The 22,140-nt window shown below is 39.8% G+C and overlaps 8 protein-coding genes across 8 annotated transcripts; 5 read left to right on the forward strand and 3 right to left on the reverse strand.

Annotated features, from left to right (window-relative positions):
- Nucleotides 1-354: 354 nt before the first annotated feature.
- Nucleotides 355-3,703, forward strand: I206_106176 (uncharacterized protein; the record flags this gene model as incomplete). Its single annotated transcript, XM_019156727.1, has 3 exons — nt 355-419; nt 479-1,167; nt 1,227-3,703. 3 exons carry the CDS (start codon nt 355-357, stop codon nt 3,701-3,703), a joined length of 3,231 nt encoding a protein of 1,076 aa, XP_019010529.1.
- Nucleotides 3,704-4,018: 315 nt separating this feature from the next.
- On the reverse strand, nt 4,019-8,104 carry I206_106177 (uncharacterized protein; the record flags this gene model as incomplete). Its single annotated transcript, XM_019156728.1, has 4 exons — nt 4,019-4,672; nt 4,788-7,352; nt 7,452-7,811; nt 7,877-8,104. 4 exons carry the CDS (start codon nt 8,102-8,104, stop codon nt 4,019-4,021), a joined length of 3,807 nt encoding a protein of 1,268 aa, XP_019010530.1.
- A 1,587-nt stretch (nt 8,105-9,691) lies between these two features.
- I206_106178 (uncharacterized protein) lies at nt 9,692-11,555 on the forward strand (the record flags this gene model as incomplete). Its single annotated transcript, XM_070203266.1, has 8 exons — nt 9,692-9,959; nt 10,025-10,061; nt 10,126-10,272; nt 10,363-10,553; nt 10,629-10,936; nt 11,023-11,078; nt 11,159-11,286; nt 11,365-11,555. The coding sequence occupies 8 exons, from the start codon at nt 9,692-9,694 to the stop codon at nt 11,553-11,555; spliced, it is 1,326 nt and encodes a 441-aa protein (XP_070059367.1).
- A 202-nt stretch (nt 11,556-11,757) lies between these two features.
- I206_106179 (uncharacterized protein) lies at nt 11,758-14,136 on the reverse strand (the record flags this gene model as incomplete). The annotated part of the gene is made up of 4 exons (XM_019156730.1): nt 11,758-12,801; nt 12,863-13,641; nt 13,714-13,849; nt 13,918-14,136. 4 exons carry the CDS (start codon nt 14,134-14,136, stop codon nt 11,758-11,760), a joined length of 2,178 nt encoding a protein of 725 aa, XP_019010532.1.
- A 963-nt stretch (nt 14,137-15,099) lies between these two features.
- I206_106180 (uncharacterized protein) lies at nt 15,100-17,019 on the forward strand (the record flags this gene model as incomplete). Its single annotated transcript, XM_019156731.1, has 6 exons — nt 15,100-15,362; nt 15,441-15,538; nt 15,627-15,777; nt 15,854-16,550; nt 16,634-16,720; nt 16,783-17,019. 6 exons carry the CDS (start codon nt 15,100-15,102, stop codon nt 17,017-17,019), a joined length of 1,533 nt encoding a protein of 510 aa, XP_019010533.1.
- Nucleotides 17,020-17,411: 392 nt separating this feature from the next.
- Nucleotides 17,412-18,801, reverse strand: I206_106181 (uncharacterized protein; the record flags this gene model as incomplete). The annotated part of the gene is made up of 7 exons (XM_019156732.1): nt 17,412-17,441; nt 17,507-17,615; nt 17,675-17,858; nt 17,921-18,023; nt 18,301-18,348; nt 18,408-18,599; nt 18,658-18,801. 7 exons carry the CDS (start codon nt 18,799-18,801, stop codon nt 17,412-17,414), a joined length of 810 nt encoding a protein of 269 aa, XP_019010534.1.
- A 383-nt stretch (nt 18,802-19,184) lies between these two features.
- On the forward strand, nt 19,185-20,242 carry I206_106182 (orotate phosphoribosyltransferase; the record flags this gene model as incomplete). Its single annotated transcript, XM_019156733.1, has 3 exons — nt 19,185-19,288; nt 19,373-19,598; nt 19,901-20,242. The coding sequence occupies 3 exons, from the start codon at nt 19,185-19,187 to the stop codon at nt 20,240-20,242; spliced, it is 672 nt and encodes a 223-aa protein (XP_019010535.1).
- Nucleotides 20,243-20,621: 379 nt separating this feature from the next.
- On the forward strand, nt 20,622-21,881 carry I206_106183 (uncharacterized protein; the record flags this gene model as incomplete). The annotated part of the gene is made up of 2 exons (XM_019156734.1): nt 20,622-21,095; nt 21,168-21,881. 2 exons carry the CDS (start codon nt 20,622-20,624, stop codon nt 21,879-21,881), a joined length of 1,188 nt encoding a protein of 395 aa, XP_019010536.1.
- Nucleotides 21,882-22,140: the final 259 nt, after the last annotated feature.

Here is a 22,140-nt window from a genome sequence, read left to right on the forward strand (position 1 = left end):
CGGTTAATCGATCATGATTAGAATGACGTCGGTCCCTGAATTTAATATCTAAATAATTACTAAAACAGTAAGATATAGTGAGTCGCATGTTCATGTTCTCACTAACCTACGAGTACTACCTCATCTTATGACTACTTATGATCATTACTACTTACATCTCAGTCGCCGAACATGTATTTACATTTCATGTTTCGTCATCATTGAAAACCTTCATGACGATTCTCATTCCAAGTTGGTTAATAACTTTTCCCCTTTCTTTACTCTCTTTCACTCAGACAACAATCTAAATTCCCACTCACCTGGTAATACCATAACGAGCTTGTAGAAGAGTAAAGGGAATAGCCATAAATCACGATGGACGCCCTAAGACCAGGCCACGCTCATAGGAGCAGTAGTGATCGATTATTAAACAACTATCTGTATGTTCAATCGTTTCCAAGTTCCCATCCTATACATACTAATTACTTTGAATGAATAGCGATGCACAAAAATCACTCTCAACTTCCCTTTTAACCTTAATTTCCCATTCCCACTCTTCGACTTCCTCTTTACTCGCATATGTGACCTCTTCTCCAGGTGTAATTGTCCCAATTCGTAAAGCTGTTCGTCATGCTGCTTTTGAAGGTCCTCTCTCTCCCGAACTCATGAATGATCCTCACGGTGGATTTGATGTCGATAACCATGGACAAGGCGGTTGGGCATCGTACATTTCTTCCCTGGATCAATTCAGAAAAGACCTTAAACAGATCCACCTGTTAGAAGAGGAATTGTCAAGAGTTAAAAGAGATCGAGAGATTTTGGTGACTCGTTTGATCAAAACTACCAAATCTCGTCCTACCAGATCAGATCTCAGTGCATTAGCAACTAGCTATTCAACTCACAATGGTCCCGCTCAGTCGAGTAGAAGTTCAGTACTTAGTATGAGTAGTAACGGATCAGGCACAGTATCAACTAAAGAAGGCAAACGTGCTGGGAAATTAGCCGACGCTCAAGCTGAATTACTTGGATGCGAGGAACATTTACGAAGTCTCGAGGTTCGGATTGAGAATGAGCGAAATAAAGTAATGATGCGTGGACTGGAAGAACGATTCAGAGCGATGGACGTCGTCGGTAGGATGTGGGTTCAACAGTCTAAGAAGGGTCTGCGCGATTTAGAACGATTACAAGGTATGTTTCGGCTTCTTTCGGGTCATCATCATCGGATCAGGCTAATCACGTCTCCTTAGACTTACCACCTGATGCATTTGAACTCGACTCTAACGGATCACTTGCCCCTTCCCAATCTGCTTCACAAATCGCCTACGAAGATTCCTCTCATCGAGGAGTACCCTTCCCTCGAGGGTTTGGTCACCCGAACGGACCTGGTTCTATCACTGGAAGCATTCAAGAAGAAGATGAAGATGGAAGTTCAGCGGATGAAGCTCAAGGAGGAACATTAGTTGTGCATGAAAACCGTCCTGGATCCAGGGCTTCTGCGCTCCATGCTAGAGGAGGTGGAACTACCCCTAAACCATCTCCTTTAGGCGTTCCTTCGGTTAACACTCAGGCTAGACCACTCTCGTCTACCATTGGAGCATCAAGAGGTGGTCTTCACGGAGATGATTCCGATGACGAGCCCACCAACTTCCGATCTGGTGGGAGACGAGCTGCGAGCGATGTAGGCGGTATGGCATATCGACCTCCCACCGGTCGACAGCCACTAAGGCGGACATTCTCGGATGAACAACATAACAACTCCGCGCCTCCTCGACGGGCGAATTCAGACTCATCTAGTATAAGAAGCCAGAAAAAGAAGAAAGGTTTCTTCGCTTCATTGGGTAGGTTGTTCAAAGGGTCGTCATCAACAAGAAAGAGCAGATCCGGTCGAGAGTCGCCGCCTTATGGAGCATCCGCTCACAACAGACGAAGCAGCGGTGGTGGATGGCATACAAGAACAGACTCGAATATCAAACGAGGTGGTACCGTCGGTCGAAGAGGGGGAGGAGGGGATGACTCTTCGTCGGACGAAGATACGGGTAACTTTGTCAGCGTGACGAACAACCGGAACAGTACTTGGTCAATCGACAATCAACGGGATCCAAAAGGTAGTATCAAGAGAAGCTCGACTATGCCAATTGCAAGCGGTCTGATTCCTGCCAAACCAGCTGCCAAATCTGATTTAGGTATGAAGAGGAATTCGAGTCAAAGCACAATCACTGGTAACCGACCTCGATCAATGACCCCTCTTCCTGCATCAGCGAAAGCGAATACCACCGCAAATCAAGGGAGCTTGAGCAGATCGAACACAGTCAAATCCTCCATGTCAGTTGCTTCTGCCAAATCAACCGGCACTGTCAAGTCAACCGGCACAGCTAAGAAGAAGACTAGGACTAACGGATCTATTGCTCGAGCTTCAATCACTGCTCAACAAGCTGCAGAAGGTAGGAACATAATGCAAATTGTAGATGGTGTTAACGGCAATGCGCCGAAGATGCCCGAGGTTCCCAAAGCACCCAAATCTCAAGTAACACCTCAAATGGAATTACCCAAAGCACCGGGATCGTCTCTGGTCCACCCTGAACCTCTCAAATCGCAAGCTGCGCATACCAATGGAGATATACCAACTCTGGGAAGAACCATCTCGAGGTCGAACTCTGTCAAAAAGGTTCCTGCAGCCAAGTCAGATCATGAAGTACCTGCTACCTCGAAGAAAGAGAAAGACACTTCGCCAAAACGATCGACTACACCTTTGCCGCCTTCTCGGTTGCTATCGCCTCCACTCAAATCAGCTTTGAGACCTTCTTCCCCCTTACCACCATCTCCACCTACCGTGCATCAAGAACCACCAAAACCCATGTTCAGCATTACTGCCCCGGGACCAGTTCAACTTCCTGCTGAACCCGAGCCTGCACCTGAGGAAAGGAGTATCCCACCGTCCAATAACAAAAGGAACTCTTATCACTCCATGACCTCGGACGGAGCCAGTATATACGAATCTGCCAATGAAGGAGATGGGTCTGACGAAGATGGTCAAGGATCAAGTGCGGATGAAGATGATGATATGGGTTACAAGGTTGTGGAGAACGAGAAAGTAAGAAGAGCTGGTGAAATTGCTACCGCAGGCAGGTATGTAGAGGACGGAGATGGAGATGATACAGCAAGTGATCATACAGTTGAAGCTGGACCAACTTTTACGGGTAATGGTAATAATAGAGCTCCACCACCTGGACATATTTCTGTACCTCCACCTTCATCTGCTGTAGGAAGTAATATTGAAACAGCAAGTACAGTCTCAAGGAGAAAATCAGTCAGAATGGCAATCCCAGATTCACCAATAGTTGAAAAAGCTCCTCCTCCTATAACAAAAGGTGGTAAAACAACTGATAATGCTTATCAACCACCTAATTCAGATTATGGCAATGGAAATGGAAATAGTAATGAAGAAATTTTTAAAGGAGAAAGACCAAATTCACCTGAACCTGAAAGAATTAAAGAAGATTGGAGTACAAGAATAGGTAGAATGAGAGAAGATACTTCAGATGAAGATGATCTTGATCCAAATTATTCAAAAATTAGAAAAAATTTAAGTAAAATTGATAAAAAATGGGATGCATTAAATTCAGAAGAAAAAGAAAGACAACAAAAAAAAGATGAAGTAAAATTAAAAAAAAGAAATAGTATTAAAAGTAATAAATCTAATAAATCAAGAAATTCTAGAATTTAAAAAGAATTGTTATAATAAAATAAATGTTTTTGGTTTTTTCTTTTTGGTTAGTTTGGGAAACATATCGAAAAGGGAGAATTATTGGGAAATTGATATTTAATTAATTTAATTGTATTTCATTGATAATTTGATTTAATACGTAATTGTTAGTTCTGTCTTATTTGAATGAATGGTATTAATTGGGAAATATTTCATTGTGATCGTGATTTCGTTGATTCGTATTTCTTGCATCATACTTAAAGCAGTGGGATTGAAAATGTGCATATAGATTCATATAAAACTCGATCATCTCCAGAAAAAGCAGAAAAACGCTAATTATCTTACTCCAAAAGTGTCTGTGCTTCCTTTACTTCCCACACTTCCACCACCTTCACTAGGACTTTCACTTTCCCATACTCCGTCATTGTTTTTACGTCTATCGGAATAAACATGACGTATATGAGGTATAGGAATAGGCCATTCGAGACGTTGTGGCATAGGAATATCCCATTCTTCATACCCTTTCGATAATCTCATATTCCTTTTCTCTGTATCTTCCCTTTCAATTGCTGTTGAATTTATCAACATACCTCGTATACTTGGTGCAGGGAAATCCGTTCGATACTTATTTATTTCCAATTCTGTTTCTTCTTCGCCGTCTGCACTTGGTAATGAATAAATAGAAGGGGCTGAATCGAGTGAAGTAATACTTAAACATTGTTGAGTGTGGCGTTTGAGAATATTAGGTCGAATAGATTCAGGGCGAGGTGGCGAAGATAAGAAAGATGTTGAGAATTGTGGTTGAGATTGGTAACGAGATAATGTTGGTCTTTTGAAAAACGGAAATACCTCAGATGGTCTTGATTGTTCGATCTGCGGAGAAGGAGAACGGGGTTGAGAAAGGTTGAGTTGAGAAAGGTTGAGTTGAGAACAGTTGTTTAAGGAGTCAATCACTCGCGATATCGGTGCGACGTATATTGGGTCACCAAGCTACAGCAAATTCAAATGGATATTAGCTACTGACTGCATACACAAGAGAGCTACTGTGATCAGCTGACACGTCCACAATCTGCAGCGTTCGTTTTCGCGAGCAAAGTCGACTTACGATGACAGCGACTTGTTCAATTAGCCACTTCATTCTCCCTTTCTTCGCTTCATCCCACTCTTCTCCAGCGTTTTCAACGCGCGACCGCTCGATCTCTATCATGTGAATGAGTCCTGCCTCGACTCGGTAGGAGCTGAGTTCTTTCTCGTGTTGGTGCTGCGCAAACAAGGCCAGGACCTCCGTCAAAGGTACCGGGGAAGTACGCGCAAGTTTCTTTTCCACATTCGATTTGCGGGACCGACTAGCCAGAAAGGTATCACTCATTATGGGCTTACCCATGAAAGACAACTTCTTTTTTGGTGTATTCGCTACTCTAGAACTTCTTTTGATTTGCACCTTAGGAGTTGTATCTTCATTACCCTCCTCCGTCCGAGGGTTGCAAGTAGATCGAGAAAGATTTTCATCCGAATCATTTGAAAGATGAATCGCTCTCATGATAGGCGTTATCGGATCAAGATCTGCTTGATCTTTCTCCACATCGATGCTGAGACTATTGAGTTCTTTAGAAGGAGATACTTTGCCATCGAAAACCGCACAATGTCTATGCATCTGTCTACGATTTTTATCGGTCTGACCCAATGAAGCCCTTCGACGGTTGAGAGTCTGGGTTTGAGACGGTGTATCGTGGGGATTGAAGAGTGTCGCTTGAGATGATAAGGTAGACAGCGCTTGGTGGTGGTCTTCAAGCATGTAAGGATATCGGACGGAAGTTGGTGTAAGGATGTGAGTATCAAAGGTCGATCGTGAGGGTGAGTCTTCAGCGGATTTTAATGATGGAGACAATGGCGATAAAGGTTCAGCCGAAGAATATGCGTCAACTACATCCACGATAGCCTCACTTGGCGGCAACGGCTTCAAAGTTTCATCTCGTGGTGAGGGCCTGGTAGACGACCCCTCTTGAGAATGCTTTTTGACGGACGTCCTCCTCGTTCGACCTCGTCTGGAGTCATTGATCCGAGGAGGTAACCTGGTATATCTTTCGTTCGACTCGCTGAAATCAGGCTGCCAAGCAGATAAAACGAGCTTCCCGATCCCCGCTTCATTGGCTACAGAAGAGTGCGGTGGAGTTGACGGTGGTAAGGGAAAATGATATTCTATAGCTTTGATCTCTTCCTGATACTCTTTATGAGCCTCTTGTATCTCGAAAGACGAAATTCTGGTTTCATCCGTAGATTCGGTGGTAAGGAAGGATGTCATCGTTGACATAGAATAAGTACTGCCAGACTCCCTTCCTGTGACGAGATTGCCTTCATCCCGCTTTGTGGCGAGCGATAACGTATCACTTCGACGCTTATGTGTTTGTTTTCCTTTGCTCTCTTGATGGTGCTGGTGCTCTGCGTCGATATGCGTGACACTGCATTGCTGAATGGTATCAGGTAATTTTGCCACTTCGTCGAAAAACCTATCGAGATCTAATGTCGACCTATTTTCCGACTGATCTACTGTCCTGCTTCCGGTCCCCTGATGGTTAATCGAGTACGTTGTCATGGTGTTTGTGTTACGGTTGCTATCTATCGATGGTGGAAGGTCAAAGGCCGATCGCATCGAGTCAAAGATACCCTTAAACCCCATGAGATCCTTTTTGCCTATCATCTTTTTCTCGAGATGCAACATCAGCTCTTCCGCTTCTTCTCTACCTCCGCCTAGAAACCATCCTTCGTCCTCATGTCCATGTATGTGATATCGCATCTCCATCAGCTGATTGAGCAAGACCGTTCGTACATCCTCGGGATCTGCTAAGGACATCAGCGAAGAAGTGAGAACATCTTTGAAGGTCGTTTGCGGTCTCGATTGATTGGTGGCTGAAGATACTGTGGATAGTCGGATTGTGTGATCACTGAGAGGAAATTCGAAAGATATATCAGATGACGACTTATTATTGCCGTCAGAGCCTGTGGCGAGGGGTACTTCTGGAAAATAATTTGAAGTTGGTCGGGACTGATCGCTATTGCGACCACGAAGTTTATTGGGAGATGAGGCATTACGTTTGTGATACAGCCATTTGGGCGCGTGTGAAGTCAACGACCGTTTCCTTCCCATTCTGAAAGTAAAAAGAGAGGTCAGGCTTGGTGAAGTGAGCTGAGAATACAGATGCTGAGGCTGAGAAGTGGATGAATGATTTGTGATAGAATTGGTCGGAGAGGAAGGTGAGCACCAAAGTAGGCCAGACTGATCCGTAGAGAGACCTTCATTCGCTCTTTCTCCTAAAGCACTAAATCTACATCCAAGAATCTGTTCAATGAGCACTTGATGATCGATATCTTCCAGCTTTGACTTGACATCGTTTAATTCTGAAATAACGGTATGGTAGGAAAGTCCAACAGAGAGTCTTCGATCAACCCAGGCACAAAGTACGCCATAGAAGTGTTCTGCATTCGCAGCTTCGTTTTCAAGATTGAGGGATTCAGTGAAGCTTGAACCGGAAGCGAGTAGTGCATGTTGTGACTTGGAATATATCCTAGTAATTAGCTGAGAAGAAGTCACAAACCCGAGGTGAAATCTGAAGTCGTGAAAGATCTGTAAGATGCTGTCGATCGTATGGGATGATCCGCTATTCAATCGTAACTAACCAAAAAAAGATTCAGCATGACCAAACAGCGTTTTAAGTTTAAGCTTATTTTTGAGTAAGATCTGGTCTATTGAAAATGTAGAAATGTGACTTACCTCAAATTCAACTTCCGTTAGGTCCTTGCTTATGCTATCTATCATACTCTCTGTATTTCTCGGATGCAAAGAGGATTTTCGCCATATCGATGATATATACGAGAGGCATAATTCGTGAATTAACGGTTCATCGCAGAATGGGCGACTGCCGCCTGCTTGATTCCGTAGGAGCAACTCAGTAAGAGCCTCGGTAAGATGCGAAAGACTGATATCTCGCAAGGACTCCGATGGTATTAACGGTGGTGGGAAGGGGGGCTCAGCTGTTGCAAGGTAGGCGATTGAGGGAAGATTAACGAAAGGAAGCAATGCTAAGAAAGAAGGGGAGCCAACAACTTTCTCAAGTGTTTCAGTAATGGTTACCTATAACGAACAAGGCATTAGTCTACAGTTACCAACTCCATATGTCAAAAGGAGAGGTGGATTACCGCCTCGAGTACTTGCTGGATATCTTGACACCAATTTCTGACCGTTTTACCCTCCTTCCATGCCTTGATTACGAATTCTACTATACTACCTTCAATCTCAATTGTAATGACTCCCCGCTTCTGTAATATTTCCGCCAACACCGCAGATCTGACTGGCAATTCGATCATACTCCGTCTACGTATACGAGGGACCGCTCTTGATGTTATCGGTGTGCATATGGACGGCATTGAATTAACGACAGCAGTGAGTTCATTGTCGAGCATCAAGAGAGAGAGCGGAAGTCTTCTTTTTCTTCAAGATCGATTTGCCGAGCAGTTCAGTTTTGAAGGGTCTTTTCTTCAAGATCGATTTGACGAGCAGTTCAATGAAGGGTCTTTGTGTACGTTGTATAGGTGAACGTTGTATGATAGGAGGCTGATCTGTCGACCACACTCGATTATGTCCTCCTCTCTGTGTAAGCTATGTCTCGTTCTCATGTATAATCTGACTTCATCGGCTCACGCGTGATCGTCGCTGATGGCCATGGAAAGTTTCGCGTCTTCATGGATACCCAATAATCTTCGCTTCCGATAATTGACCTAAAGACTGATCGCCTTCGGGGTCGATGGTCATAATGTTGATGGGTTATTCGAGTCATCTCGTACAATACACAATGATGAAGTTTGATGTAATATCGTACAACGTGTTTCAGTAGTGTTTACCCTCTGTGTTCAAATCAAAACTTGGTCTAAGGGTTCTGAGTTGATGGATTAATCAGAAGTATTAGAATCCTGAAAATGATCATCAAGTCCGTGAGAAACATGGCTCAAAGCGATCAAAGCGTACATCGTCTATGATCAATATATTCAATATATTGGTCATTTTATATTAGTCTTTTGACAAAGGATGTCCGTGCTTCAAGGCAATAACCCATTATTTTCGTACCCAAGAAGGAGGTAAGTCGACATTCAATGCCTTTGAACGTCTTTCAAATTCCATGAATCCTTGATTAGATGATCAAGATATGATCCGAACAAGGTATATGAAACATAATACTTGCCCTTACATATCTATGATAGATTGATTTGATAGTCAGAAAATTGTCTAACAGGGAACGTCGGGTTGATCATGATTTCGACTTTCGACTATCATTTCGGTTAGCGATTCACGATACCCTAGAAAGATGCGTAAAACCGTCGATACAGATCTCCATTTTCTGATAAATCTCCGAAATGAATTGATGTCACAAGTTTACAGACCTACGTTCGTGCGTCCATCTCAATGTCACAAACGTCTGATGTGTTCTATTTAAGCTAATTAAGATGATTCACATGCATTTTTAAAGCTGCACGAGGAATCGACCATATGTGGCCCATAACACATGAATGGTTATAGATAGATGGTCAAAATACAGAAAAGAATTTAAGTTTCCGCTTTAATCGGATTTCTCACCATGTCAGGCACTTATGATAAGTGTTAATCTCGACACAATATGCATCCCTCGTCATCGCCTTCAAACATCTCGTTATGTGCGGCAAGTGTTAAAAAGATATAGGCAGGAATTGCCGAATGGATCTTGCTTCGGAGTTGTATTTTACGGATACATCCTCCCCTCCTCTGCTAGTTTTTTATCAATGTTTCCGATAATTCAGGAATTCCGAGCAATCTATTAATAGGGGACGAGAGTTTGGTATATGTTTATATACCTTGCAATACTATTTAACGCTTAGCGATCGTCTTAAAATATAAAGATTTCTTCAGCCCATTGAATTGAAATTTCACAAGACGAATTATACTCCTATTTATTCATTGTAGTGTTGAACATTCTTACAAATATGGCGCCTGCAAATAAGCCTAGCTCAAAACCGACTTTGATCATTTACGGTGCAACTTCATTTACTGCTCGACAATTATTAGCTTATCTTGATAATCATCCTGACAAAGCATCTTTTGAATTCATCTTAGCAGGACGTAATCAAGAGAAATTGGAAAGTACGAATGTCAAACTCAGTTACCCCAGAGAGATAGTTGCTTGTCAATTAAACGATGAAGATGGTGTGAAAAGTTTAGTAGAAAAGGGAGATGTAGTGGTAAATCTTGCTGGTAAGTACAACTGAGTCTAGAGCAAAATAATGTTCTTAGCCATACTAATTTGATTACATTCTTAGGTCCTTTCAGATGGCATAATGCAGAAGCTTTGATCAGGTCAGTCGATAGTGTGAAGATACGATAAAGCTTCTATGATTGCTAATCTGCTACTTCTTTACAGAGAATGTGTTAAGACCGGTAAACATTATGTCGATTTATGTGGAGAATCATCATGGTTAGCAACAGATATTATACCGAGATATAATGATCTAGCAATTAAATCAAAATCTTGCATAATTCCTTCATGTGGATTTGATTCTATTCCTTCGTAAGTTGAATTTGTCTCCAATGATTACAAGTAAGGCGTGACAATGTAGACAAATTTCAAAGCTAATTTTGTTTTATCTGTTCGATTTAGGGATTTAACTCTTTATTTAGCTCATAAGACTTTACAAGCTAAATATCCTGAATTGACAATAAATGATTCACAATCTTTCTTTAAAATAAAAGGAGGTTCAATGTCTGGAGGTACAATACAATCTATGTATGCTGTTGCTGAATTACCAAAAGATAAAAGAAGATCAGGTGAATACGATTGTATACCAAGTGGTGAGTTTTTTTGTTTTCATCTCATAATGAATTGTTTGAAAAATTAATTTATAATTTATTCTTTATTGATTTAAGACGGAATGATAATTAAATCCAATTCAACAATACCTAAATTAATATATAAATTAGAAATTCCAAATAAACAAAAAAGATTTGGTTCATTTTTCTTTATGTATCCATATAATCGTACGATAATTAGAAGAACTCAATATTTATCTAATTTATTTTCATTAAATGAAAATGTAAATGAAAATGAAATACCAAAATATGGTAAAATAATGAAATATGAAGAATCAATGGAAACTGGAAATGGTAAATTAGGTTCATCATTTATATCATTTTGTCTTTTTTTCTTATTTGGTTTATTTTATTCATCAAAATTTGTAAGTTCCAATATATTGGTAAAAACTATATAATCATTGTTCTTTTTAATAACTAATTTCCATTTGAAATTTGATTACATTTATAGATTCGAAATATATGTAGTTATTTTTTACCTAAAGCTGGAGAAGGAGTATCAGATGAGTAAGTTTTTTCTTCGTTTTTTTATACAACAAAAACTTGAAACATTACTTTTTCGTTGTTAAAACGTAATTTTTTTTTAGACAATTGTTTAAAGCTTCATATATTGTTGAAAATTTATCAAGTTCCACTTCATTACCTAATGGAAAGAATGTAAAAGTAATAACTACTTTTAAAGGTCAAGGTGATCCAGGTTACCTTAATACATGTTGTAAGTTATACCTTTTTTTTCCGAATAGAAAGAGTTGTCCTGAATTGTGATTATTATCATTTTTCTTTTGGGATATAGATCTATTAGCAGAATCAGCTTTATCCTTAGTTTTATCTAAAGATCAATTACCTACTCCAGCCAAAAAAGGTGGAATGTTAACTCCATCCATAGCTATGGGAGATATCTTAATTGATAGATTGAATAAATCAGGGAAATTCGAAATTTCAAGTGAAATTTTAGTACTTGATACTGATAAGAAGATTGATTAAAACATAGAATTACAAAGAATTTGGTCTGACAGTTTCCTTTTTAATAGGAAGCAGATTTATATGTCATACCATGCATCGTGTATACATGTAGGAGTGTTTATGGCTAAATACATTGCTATACATATCTAGTGAGAAAGTGAATGAACATCATTTAATCAATAAACCTTACCCACTATTCAGTATATTGTCAATATGAAATCGGTCAATATTCATCTCTCCATACTTTGAAACCTAAATCGCCTCCATTACCCCAGAATTTCGCTTGCTCTTCTTCTTCCTTCGATCTTGCTTGTCCAGCAATAACAACACGATTACCTACATTATCTCCCTCTTTAGCTTGACCTTGAATGAATTGTTGTTCATCCTCTTCGTCTACCGTTGATAACCTTTCCCTCTCATCAGATTTAGCCAGCCATCTTCTTTCGGATCGTGTTCTTCTTTCTTGAGTATTTGCAATTTCTTGACTTTGACTAATCTCAATCCCGTCTTCCTCCATCGTCACATCTTCATCGGAAAACCCTTGAATATCTTCAAAAGCTTCCGTATTTGTAGGTGAGACATTACGTGGTCTCTTTCTTGCGATGAAAGGGTTAGCACGTTTTAGGGGCTCAGCCTCCCCGGTGTCAGTTGTATAAGTCGTTTGTTTTTTGACCATTCTTCCAGGTCGTGCTTTCGTTTTTACTGTTTTAATCACCGCCGGGATGTTAGGTGGGATCATAACATTATCAGCTATGGCAGAAAGGGGTTGAATAGGTTTTGTTTTTCGTCGCCGATGACTTCCGCGTTTGTCTCTGTCAAATTCATCAGGGTCGAATAGATTCTCCGTTGTCACAAGAGGTCGTTTCGAATGATGAATATCTCTTTCTTTCATAAAGCGATTAGCACGAAATTCTGGATCAGTACCATTCTCTTGATCAGAACTCGATGTGGTAGAGGAATCGTCAGTATGTGAGTTCTGGAAAATTGGATATCCTGCTCGTTTTCTTCGCTTGCGATCGCTCTCAAAACGCGATCGACGACCTGAATGCCTTCGTTTTCCACTCCTTGTCTCTCGAGATCTGACTCTATCGTCAAAAGTGTCCTCTTCCGTCGTTGACGAGCTAGTGTAGGAGTCGGTATCGGAGGAAGAATTGATGAGGTCATTTTTGCGATATCCGTATTGTTCGGTGTATCTGTCGGTATATCTTTTTTGGCCCCTTGGAGCTCTCCGAATGCGTGTACTGGTAACAAGGTGAACATCCAGAGGCTGTATCAATACAGTAGGCGCGTCAGCAAGGCGAATCGTCAGTACCCCTAGAATGACTCACAATTACGTCTGCATCTAACTCTACCATTCGCTCTAAGTCTTCGATCACCTGCCTATCCAATTTCCTTTGGCTAGCTGCCTCCGTGATCTTAGCCGCTCTGAAACGCACAATATCCTGATGAGGCTGTTGAAGGATAGGTGGTGCAAGGTTGGGGTTAGGCTGAGACTGAGAGCGGATATTCTGATAGATCTGTAGAACCTGCTGAACTGGAATGGGATTTACGGCCAGCTTGTCGCTGGGTTGCTGAGTCAGTCCAGCAGTGGATGCTTCGAAAAGCTGGCGGCGTGCAGGTTGACAGTCGTCTTGGTTTGGGGGATAGGGGAGCGGGGCTTGTTGTGAGAGAGCTTTCTCATTCATCGGTATCGGGGGCAAGAAACGCTGACGACTTGAGGATGCTGAGGATGGGTAGCTCTGTACAGTAGAAGTAGTGGGATGACCGCGTGGGGTCGAAGCAGCATCTGGAAGGTATCCATTGAAAAGCTGTCCTTGCTGGAGTGGAGTAGGGGGTCCGTTAGCGGGAAAAGTGTGGTCGATGTTTTGATGGTGAGATGTTGGGAATGCATGCATTGGATCAGAGGGCAGATAGACCGATGGCTGTTGCTGTGGAAGTATGTATAGGCCTTGATGGTCGAAGTGAAAATTGTATGGATAGTCTCGTTGGAGATAAGGGATTGCGGGAGGAAGCCTGGGCTGATGTTGGGGGGGATACGGTGGATGATTCGCAACATGAGGAACTTGCTCTGCCGGATATCTTAAGGGAGGAAATCCTTCGTAATTTCCTACATCTCATATACTTTCAATCCGTGCTTCCAGCCCGAATCACGCAATCATTAGGCAAACCAGAGGCTCACCTGGTCCTTGATTACCATAGTGACCGCTGTGATTAGGTCGATGCTCGACTTCGTTCTTCCTCAACCAGGCTGACATCAAACCCTTGGCATCGCTTCGAGCTGCTGCGTTTTTGAGCCACGTTGGGGCGGAATCGATCTACCATCAATCAGCGCTGTTGTCAGCTATCGTACAAGCAAGGGATATAGTCTGACAGAATGACTGACATGCTGAGAATACAGAGTAGCAGGTTTACGTTCAACGTAATCTTCGTCCCAGTAATCGTCCCTTTTCGACTTTCTCCTTGGTTCAATCGGTAAGCCCATATGTTCTCTGAAAGCCTTTTCTTTTTCCTCTCTTTCCTTTTGTTTTTGATCGCTGAGCTCTCGCCATATCTTCCTACCGTCCTGTCGAGTTGTATTTCGAGCTGCTGAAGCGATTGGCATATATTCGTGTTGTCTGCTATAGGGTCGCGAGAACGGTCTAGATCGAGAATTTGAAATAAGTGATCAGGCGGATTTCATGTGCAAGTGAGACAAGAGAGACAACGATGGAATTACAAGACGAGTCTTACTTCTGTCTTCCAGTGATGAAAGGAATCTAACTAAGACAGTCACTCACAGATCTCTCTCTCTCGGTTGTCTTGACTCCTTGTCAACCTGAGATAACGTATGAAACGATGAGGACAACGGCATGTTTGGTCACAGGCAAGTCATGAACTTTAGTAGACGAAGGCGCGATGGTGGTCTCACATTGAAGAAATCGATAAGATAATTGTGGAAGGAAGAAGGAACAGTCAGAATAACTGTGACTAAATTGAAAGTCAGACGCGTATGAGGTGAACATTACTCGTACCCGCCGGTCCAGTCAGCTGAAACAAGCACGTGGAAAATGTATCATCTTGATGTGAAACGCATTGATCGTCTACCCCTTTATTATGTTCTGATCGACGCTTTGATCCGCTTTATATGGAGTCCAGACTTGATACATAGCGAGTGAGTGTCCATAATGAGACCGAATGCGCAATGAGACTGGCACACATTTATGATCGCTCTCGACCCTGGGGAGCGAGTCTGTTGACGGTTTATCGTATCTTGGCAGGTGAACAAATTGAGAAGTGCAGCAAGTCGCTCTTAATGAAAGATGTATTTTGCACAATTCCATACAGGTGTTAAAAGTATGAAGTAACAATATCCTTTCTACCGTACTAGTGTCCCTCCCTTGTCTTTGTATTCACATTTGTCACATAGCACTACATACTAGATAGAAATAGCACTCTGATAGTCTATTTTGAAGCCTGAACTCTCATATCCTCTTTACCCTGTTCAATACCATATTACTATATATATATATCCCGGCTTGATCATTCGCTTCCACTCTTCTTTCCTCTGAAAATGATGAATGACAAAATGTCACATACACCTTTAGATGATCATTTCATTTCTCAACCTGATCTCGATTTATTAAGTCATAGACCACATAAATCAGCTATACTTTTATTTCAAGCTTTAACAGCTACTGCTGTTTTTAGAATATGGCCTTCTCTTTTATTTATTGGAGGTTGGACAACAGCAATTGTATTAATCAATGAAAAGACAAAAGCTGAAATGACTGTTCCATCTACTTTGTTGACTGCTTTAGGTGTATTATTAGGTTTAACACTGAGTTATCGGTAAGTACAGGGCTATCTCGATCCTTCAACTTCCCCTCTCAATCGAGCCTACTTCTGACGACTATCGTTTCGTTGCAGTACCTCTTCAGCTTATGCTCAATATTCGGAAGGTCGTAAATTATGGACACAAATTATTCAAGCTAATAGAACGTGGGCAAGATTAGTCTGGATACACTGTAAGTCATATTCTAAGCTTCAACTCGTCTCATAGGTTCCAAGATTTCAAGATTGCCTAATCCGACTTACCCAAATTTCCGCCTTTAGGTCCCGATGCCATCCGAGCAAGTCCACCTGATGATCAACAACAAAGAGCTCACGAAGAGACGAGAGCAGTTATTGAGAAAGCTACTGTAGTCAGAATGGGATTGGCGTTTGCTGTGGCGGTCAAGCACTACCTGCGAGGCGAGGAGGGCATGTAGGTTCATTCGGTTTCAATCGATCAGATATCCCGTGTATAAGGATTCTATCTAATCATGGGAGGGTTTCAATAGCCTATACGAAGACCTATATGATCTAGTCAAATTTATCCCTTCTTTACATCTTCCATCCGGTATCCCTTCTTCCGAAGATGCAAATATTGCTATAGGTAGATTTCCTTCTCAAAATAAACATAATAAATCATCTTCAATTACACTAAATTCAAATCAAAATTCAATTTCAACAGAATTAAAACCATTAAATACATCTAAAAATTCATTAAATACAAGTACACTTTCAATAAAAAATGAAATTGAAATTAAAATTAAAAATAAGAATAGACCAATTTTAAATCCATCAAGAAATCCACCAAAATTTAGATTTTCAGAAACTTTTCCATTTAAATGGTTAGTTACAAAAAAACAAAGATATAAAGCACAAGGTAGAATTTTAATGAAAGAAAAAATGAGAAAAGAAAGAAATTCAGGTGGTGTAGGTCAAAATGTTCCTTTAGAAATTACAATGTTTATGTCTTGTTTTATTTCAATTTTACAAAAAAGAAAATTAATTGATGTACCAACTTTAAATTCATTATTTTCTTCTTTATATTTAATGTCTGAATCTTTATCAAATCTTGAAAGAATTTTAACTACTCCAATTCCTTTTACTTATAGTGCACATATTTGGGAAGTTACTTGGATTTATTGTTTAGTTTTACCTTTTCAACTTTATGATTCTGGTTTTGGTTGGATAACTATTCCTGCTGTTCTTGTGAGTTTTTTTGAACATTCAATCTCTCACGAATTTTATCTGAAATTTTCAAACGAAATTGTATACTGAAATATGGTTATTAGATCACTTCCTATATCGTTCTTGGTTTCGCTGAAATTGGATCTGAAATTGAAAATCCATTTGGATACGATAAAAATGATTTAAATTTGGTAAGTTCAATATTCATCTATGTTTTGAATGAAAAAATGAATCTTTGACATTTTGATTATAGGACTTCTTTACAAACAACATAATTCGAGAAGAGCTCGCTGCTATAACAGCAAGACCATTCAGTACACCTGACGAATGGATTTTCGTAAAAGAGAATGATACACTTGGTCGAGTTGGTGTAGGTGCTGATGAATTACTTGAAAGAGGTCTAGTAGAAGTTAGAAATAGTCTTGCTGCGTTAAGTGGCGAGAAAGCACAACATACTGGATTAAGAGGAAGAGCAAGAAGTCCTGTTTAGATGTTCAATTACGATTTAACATGCTTTAATGTGTTTTCAGCTTTCAATTCCATTGATTTGCTGTTATTTAAACCCCAAATCATCATGTTCATTAAATAGCACACACAGATCAATTATAGATTTCCCACAGTAGATATCACTTTGATGAATCTGAGATTGTGAATATTATGGTACATCAGGCTCCCATTTGAACGAAGATGTTTTGACAGTCTTAATTGAGGGTAAGGTGGATTATACTGTACACACCACCTATCCCGGCGCTAGATGTCAGAAAGACTCGCTTGAAAGTTCAAGTCTTCAAGAAGCAGTCATTAGTCTGGGAGACATAGCGCATGGAGTGTTCCAAGCAGTTTAGTTGAATGCATCGCAATTTAGATCAAATCATGTCGTATTTAAGCCATCTCAACATCGCCAGCATTCGTCTAGGCATGGAATCAGCTGATAGTCGACGAATTGCAGCTTCGGCCAAGGTAAAAACCAAACTTACCGAGTCTTTACTCATGAAACTATCAAGCTCTTTATCCAAATCACCTGTAGTTGCCGGACCCCTCTTTCCCCCTCTTCCACCAGCAGGTCCACCTCTACCTCGATTTGGTCTAAAGTATATCCATAAGCTTGGTCCCTACAGTTCTTCACTTGAAACGGGCCGACTTACCCTCCTCTTCCTCCCCTACCGCCTCTCTGAGGTCCAGGTCCACCGGCGGAAGCATTTCCACCTTGAATCCTCGATAGCAGAGATTGACCACTGGCTGCGCCTGCACCGACTGGGCCTGGTCCACCTGGTCCAGGTCGAGGTTTAGCTACAATAGGAGCAAGTAACCTGATCGAGATCGTTTGACCTGTCTCATATCCATCAATACTCATTCCTGCTTGAAGTTAGTAGTGACGTGCGCAAACTCACCCTTGGTCATAGCACCATCGAACTTGTTTATGGCAATTTTGGCTTGTTGTGGAGAAGCGAATTCCATCGTTGCTTCACCTTTTGATCGACCTGATCTATCGTACTGTTTGACGTGTAATGATCTGTAACAATGATAGCATCAGTATATAAGCTAGATTTCGCCTGAGGAGCGACAATATTGACTCTTTAGCTTACCAAGAGGGGACAAGAAGGAAGCGGAGCATAAGCATAAAATTCTATCCCTTTGACTGATTGTCCAGAACACGAGTTACAAATTCTCATTTTCCTCGAATGACGAAGTTGTGATATTTTCGCTTGTTTGATGGACGACCTCATTCGAGATGATCTGAAGTTGAATGATGGAAGATTCAATCGCTTACACGTATAGTAGGTCCTTGTACAAGTGTACCAGCCTGTGAGAAAATACCCTGTAATCCAATACTTCATCAGCTTGACTCGGGAGAGATCAGCGCAGAATCAGGCTCACCTTTAGATCCGCTGGAGTAACTTCATAATGTAATCCAATTACTTCAATCCTAGTTGATATACCAGTGAATCCGGCTCCAGTACCAGTTAGATTAACATTAGACCTTTCTCTTCGATCTCCACCTCCAGATCGACCTGGTCCTTGATAAGCATCATGTACCCATTTTTCGTCTGTGGATCTTGGTGGTGGTCTCTAATCATTCCTCATGATTATCAGCAGCTGCTCAGAGGTAGACTATGAGTTGACTTACGTTATAAGGACTGTTATTTGACCTTCTTTCATTTCCACCTCCAGTACCATTGCTCACTCTTGGAGCCTTTCTATTTTGGGATTGTGGTTTGTTAGCATTTCGCTTTTCAGCTACGATGTCGTCTAGTGATTTGTCGAGATCCATGTTGAAAGGCTCAGATGATGATTAGTGGGTTTATGATAAGTATATGGTAAGTTTAAGAATGAAATAAGAGACATATGAGGTTGATATCATGTGTCGGATTAACCTTGAATCGCGTAGATGTAGGCTTCAATCAGCTAACGGGGATTCGCAATTAAGCTTAGGAGCAAAAGGTTCAAAATTACGTAAAGAGCAAAGACCACTTGGGCGGATATGACCGAAATAAACTTAACTTTGGCAGGAGAGAGATAAGGAATCATTTTCCCTTCGATAATATCAGATATTTCAGCTCATCATTGACTTCTTGCCTTTTTCTTCTTTCTCTTCTTCTCCTTCTTCTCCTCTTTCACGATGTATAATTCACAGACAAATTATAATCAGTCAAGATGGCATCAGCTCAAAGTCTCAGTCAAGAAAAAGTAACTTTCATCGAAGCAGCTATTGAAAATGGTGTACTTCTTTTCGGTGAATTCACTTTAAAGTCCGGAAGGTGAGTTACAATAGTTCATAAATGTAACCTTGAGGATCTGAACTGAAAAATTGAGACGACCCTATTTGTTCTTCTCACAAATAGAAAATCACCATACTTCTTCAATGCAGGATTACTTTACACCGGATCATTACTTTCATCCACTTCAAAAGCTTATGCTAAAATTCTCAATTCATCTCGTATTCCTGAATTTGATGTACTTTTTGGTCCAGCTTATAAAGGTATAGCTTTGGCTGCTATCACTGCTGTAGATTTAAGTAGACAAGGAAGGGAAGTTGGTTTCGCATACAACAGAAAAGAGAAAAAAGATGTAAGTGAAACAAAGCCAATCATCATTGAGAGAACAGCGTTACCTGTAATCATCGCCCATGGCGAGAATCCAGCCATGCGGAAGGGGCGCTCTTGAAGTCGAGGCAGAGCGTACTGTATCAGAATATCTCAGGAAGAGAAGCCGAATAAAGCTAATATGAAAATGACGCATCATATTCCCATTGCTCCAATTTCACCTATCCTCGACGAAATATTCAATCCTTGTAATTAAAAATCCGGCTAAATCAATTGTGAAAAAATACCGTCCTTCATACGTCTCTCGCCTCTGAAAAACGAATTCAGCACGGAGAAGGAGGAGCACTTGTCGGAGCACCTCTCAAAGGCCGAATTGTCATCATTGATGATGTCCTCACAAGTGGTAAGGCAATCCGAGAAGCGATCGACATTATCAAAACTCAACCCGAAGCCAAATTGGTCGGTGTAGTCCAGTTAGTAGACAGACAAGAAAAGGGACAAAATACCATTAAGTCTACAGTCCAAGAAGTCGAGGAAGAATTTGGTATACCAATTGAAGCTCTGTTAAACTTAAAAGACATTATAGCTTATTTGGAAACTAAGGGTGGTTATGAGAAGGAATTAGCAGCTGTGAAAGAGTACAGAAAGAACTATGGTATTGACATTTAGGCGGAACGTTGACGTCACACAACCTGAGTTTCCGATTGAAAATTATCGAAGGATATGATCAGTATGCATACGTACCTTTCGCGTATGCTTATCAACAGTGCTCTTCATCTGGCTATAGGACTACTTACCAGATGAGGACAGCTTCACAATCAAAGGCACTCAGGTGTCCTTTCGACATTACTGAACAAAGGATGTATAAGTAACAGCGAAAACACTTACACCTAGATCATTATTATGGACGAAAGCTAGTTCTGATCGCTCCTGTTTGCTTATCATACTGACCTTTTGATCTTGATGCGGATTAGCATTTACCATAAGATTTGATCAGATTCTTTTCATTTTTCGAAATTTCGAGTGAATCGAATCTGACTGGAGCAAGATGGTACGAACCCATTCAAAAAACGAACCTTCTTTAGACTTTTTATTGAATGGAGGACTTATCCCCTCATTGCCTAATAATGGTGGAAGAGTAGGTCATCAAGAATTAATGGGTATGGGAATTAGACCTGGTCCTGCTCCCACATTTCAAATGAGTGCACAACTAAACGTACCAATTCAATCGCAGACTAATAGATCTTCTCCTCAACCTATATACAGTTTACCTTATACTCTACCTATGGGTTTACAACCTGGTCAAATTGCAAGAAATTCATCAGGAAATAAATCACAAAATATAAATCAATTGAATCCTAAATCGACTCAAAATCAAAATCAAAATCAAAATCAAAATCAAAATCAAAATCAAGATAATAAATATAAACAAGGACATAATAAAACTCATTCAATAAATGATATTCAACAAATTAAACAATCAAAATTGAATTCAAAAGATTCAAATAAATTATTAAGAAAAGTATCATCATTTAATCATTTACCTAATTCTTGATCACAATCTCTTAAACCTGATAATAATTATATTAAGAAGAACGATAATAATAATGGTAAATTACATTATTCAATATCTGATTCAGCAGTAAACTCAAAATCAAATTTAAATTCAAATTTAAATTCTCTTAATCAATCTTTTAATAATACTGGTAATAATGATATAATATTAGGTTTAGAAAAAGATAAAGAATATATTAATGAATTATTAAATATACTTTATACATTAATTCCAAAAGAAAGATATTTAAATGAATCAAATAAAATTAAAGAAAGACGTTTAAATTCATTTGAATTTCTCATTCCATTATCAATTATATTAGAATCATTAGTAAATGAAAGAATTTTATTAAAATTAAATTATGGAGAAAAACAAGAAGAAGAAGAAGAAAAGAAAAAAGAAATTTTCAAAAAATTAATAATTTTAAATAATGGATTAAAATTAAATTTAGAAAATGGTGAAATTGATTGGAAAATTTTAAATTGGTATATATTAAGTTTTAGTCAATTAATTTATTCAATTTTACCTTTTTTTCAAAATCAAAATCAAAATCATTTTTTAAAACAAAATGAATTGATAAATGATTTAATTAATTCAATTAAAATTTATATAAATAAATTAAAAAAGATTTTTAGTGAAATTGCTATTTTATATGTTAATAAATATAGTTTTGTAAGAGGTTTTTGGGATGAAAATTTAATGAAAGAATCAGCTGGAGAAGTTGGGAAATGGGTTGAAACTTTTAATGTATAAATATACATTGTATAGTATATGTCATATCATCTACCTCCGGGCAATCTGTATAAATATGCATGATGATCAAGCTATATATTATTTCTATCGAGTGCACAATTACAATATGGATATGACGCGCGTACCCAAAGCCCTCCGACGTTTATAAAACACCGCTATCATCGGCGATTAATCTTCCTAAATCTTAAATCCGACGCGCCACTTGAACCTCCTTGCCATTCTTCACTCTTCATTCATTCCCTCCACTTAAACGCACAGT

Source organism: Kwoniella pini, chromosome 8 (assembly GCF_000512605.2).
Source record: "Kwoniella pini CBS 10737 chromosome 8, complete sequence".
NCBI classification, from domain to species: Eukaryota; Fungi; Basidiomycota; class Tremellomycetes; order Tremellales; family Cryptococcaceae; genus Kwoniella; species Kwoniella pini.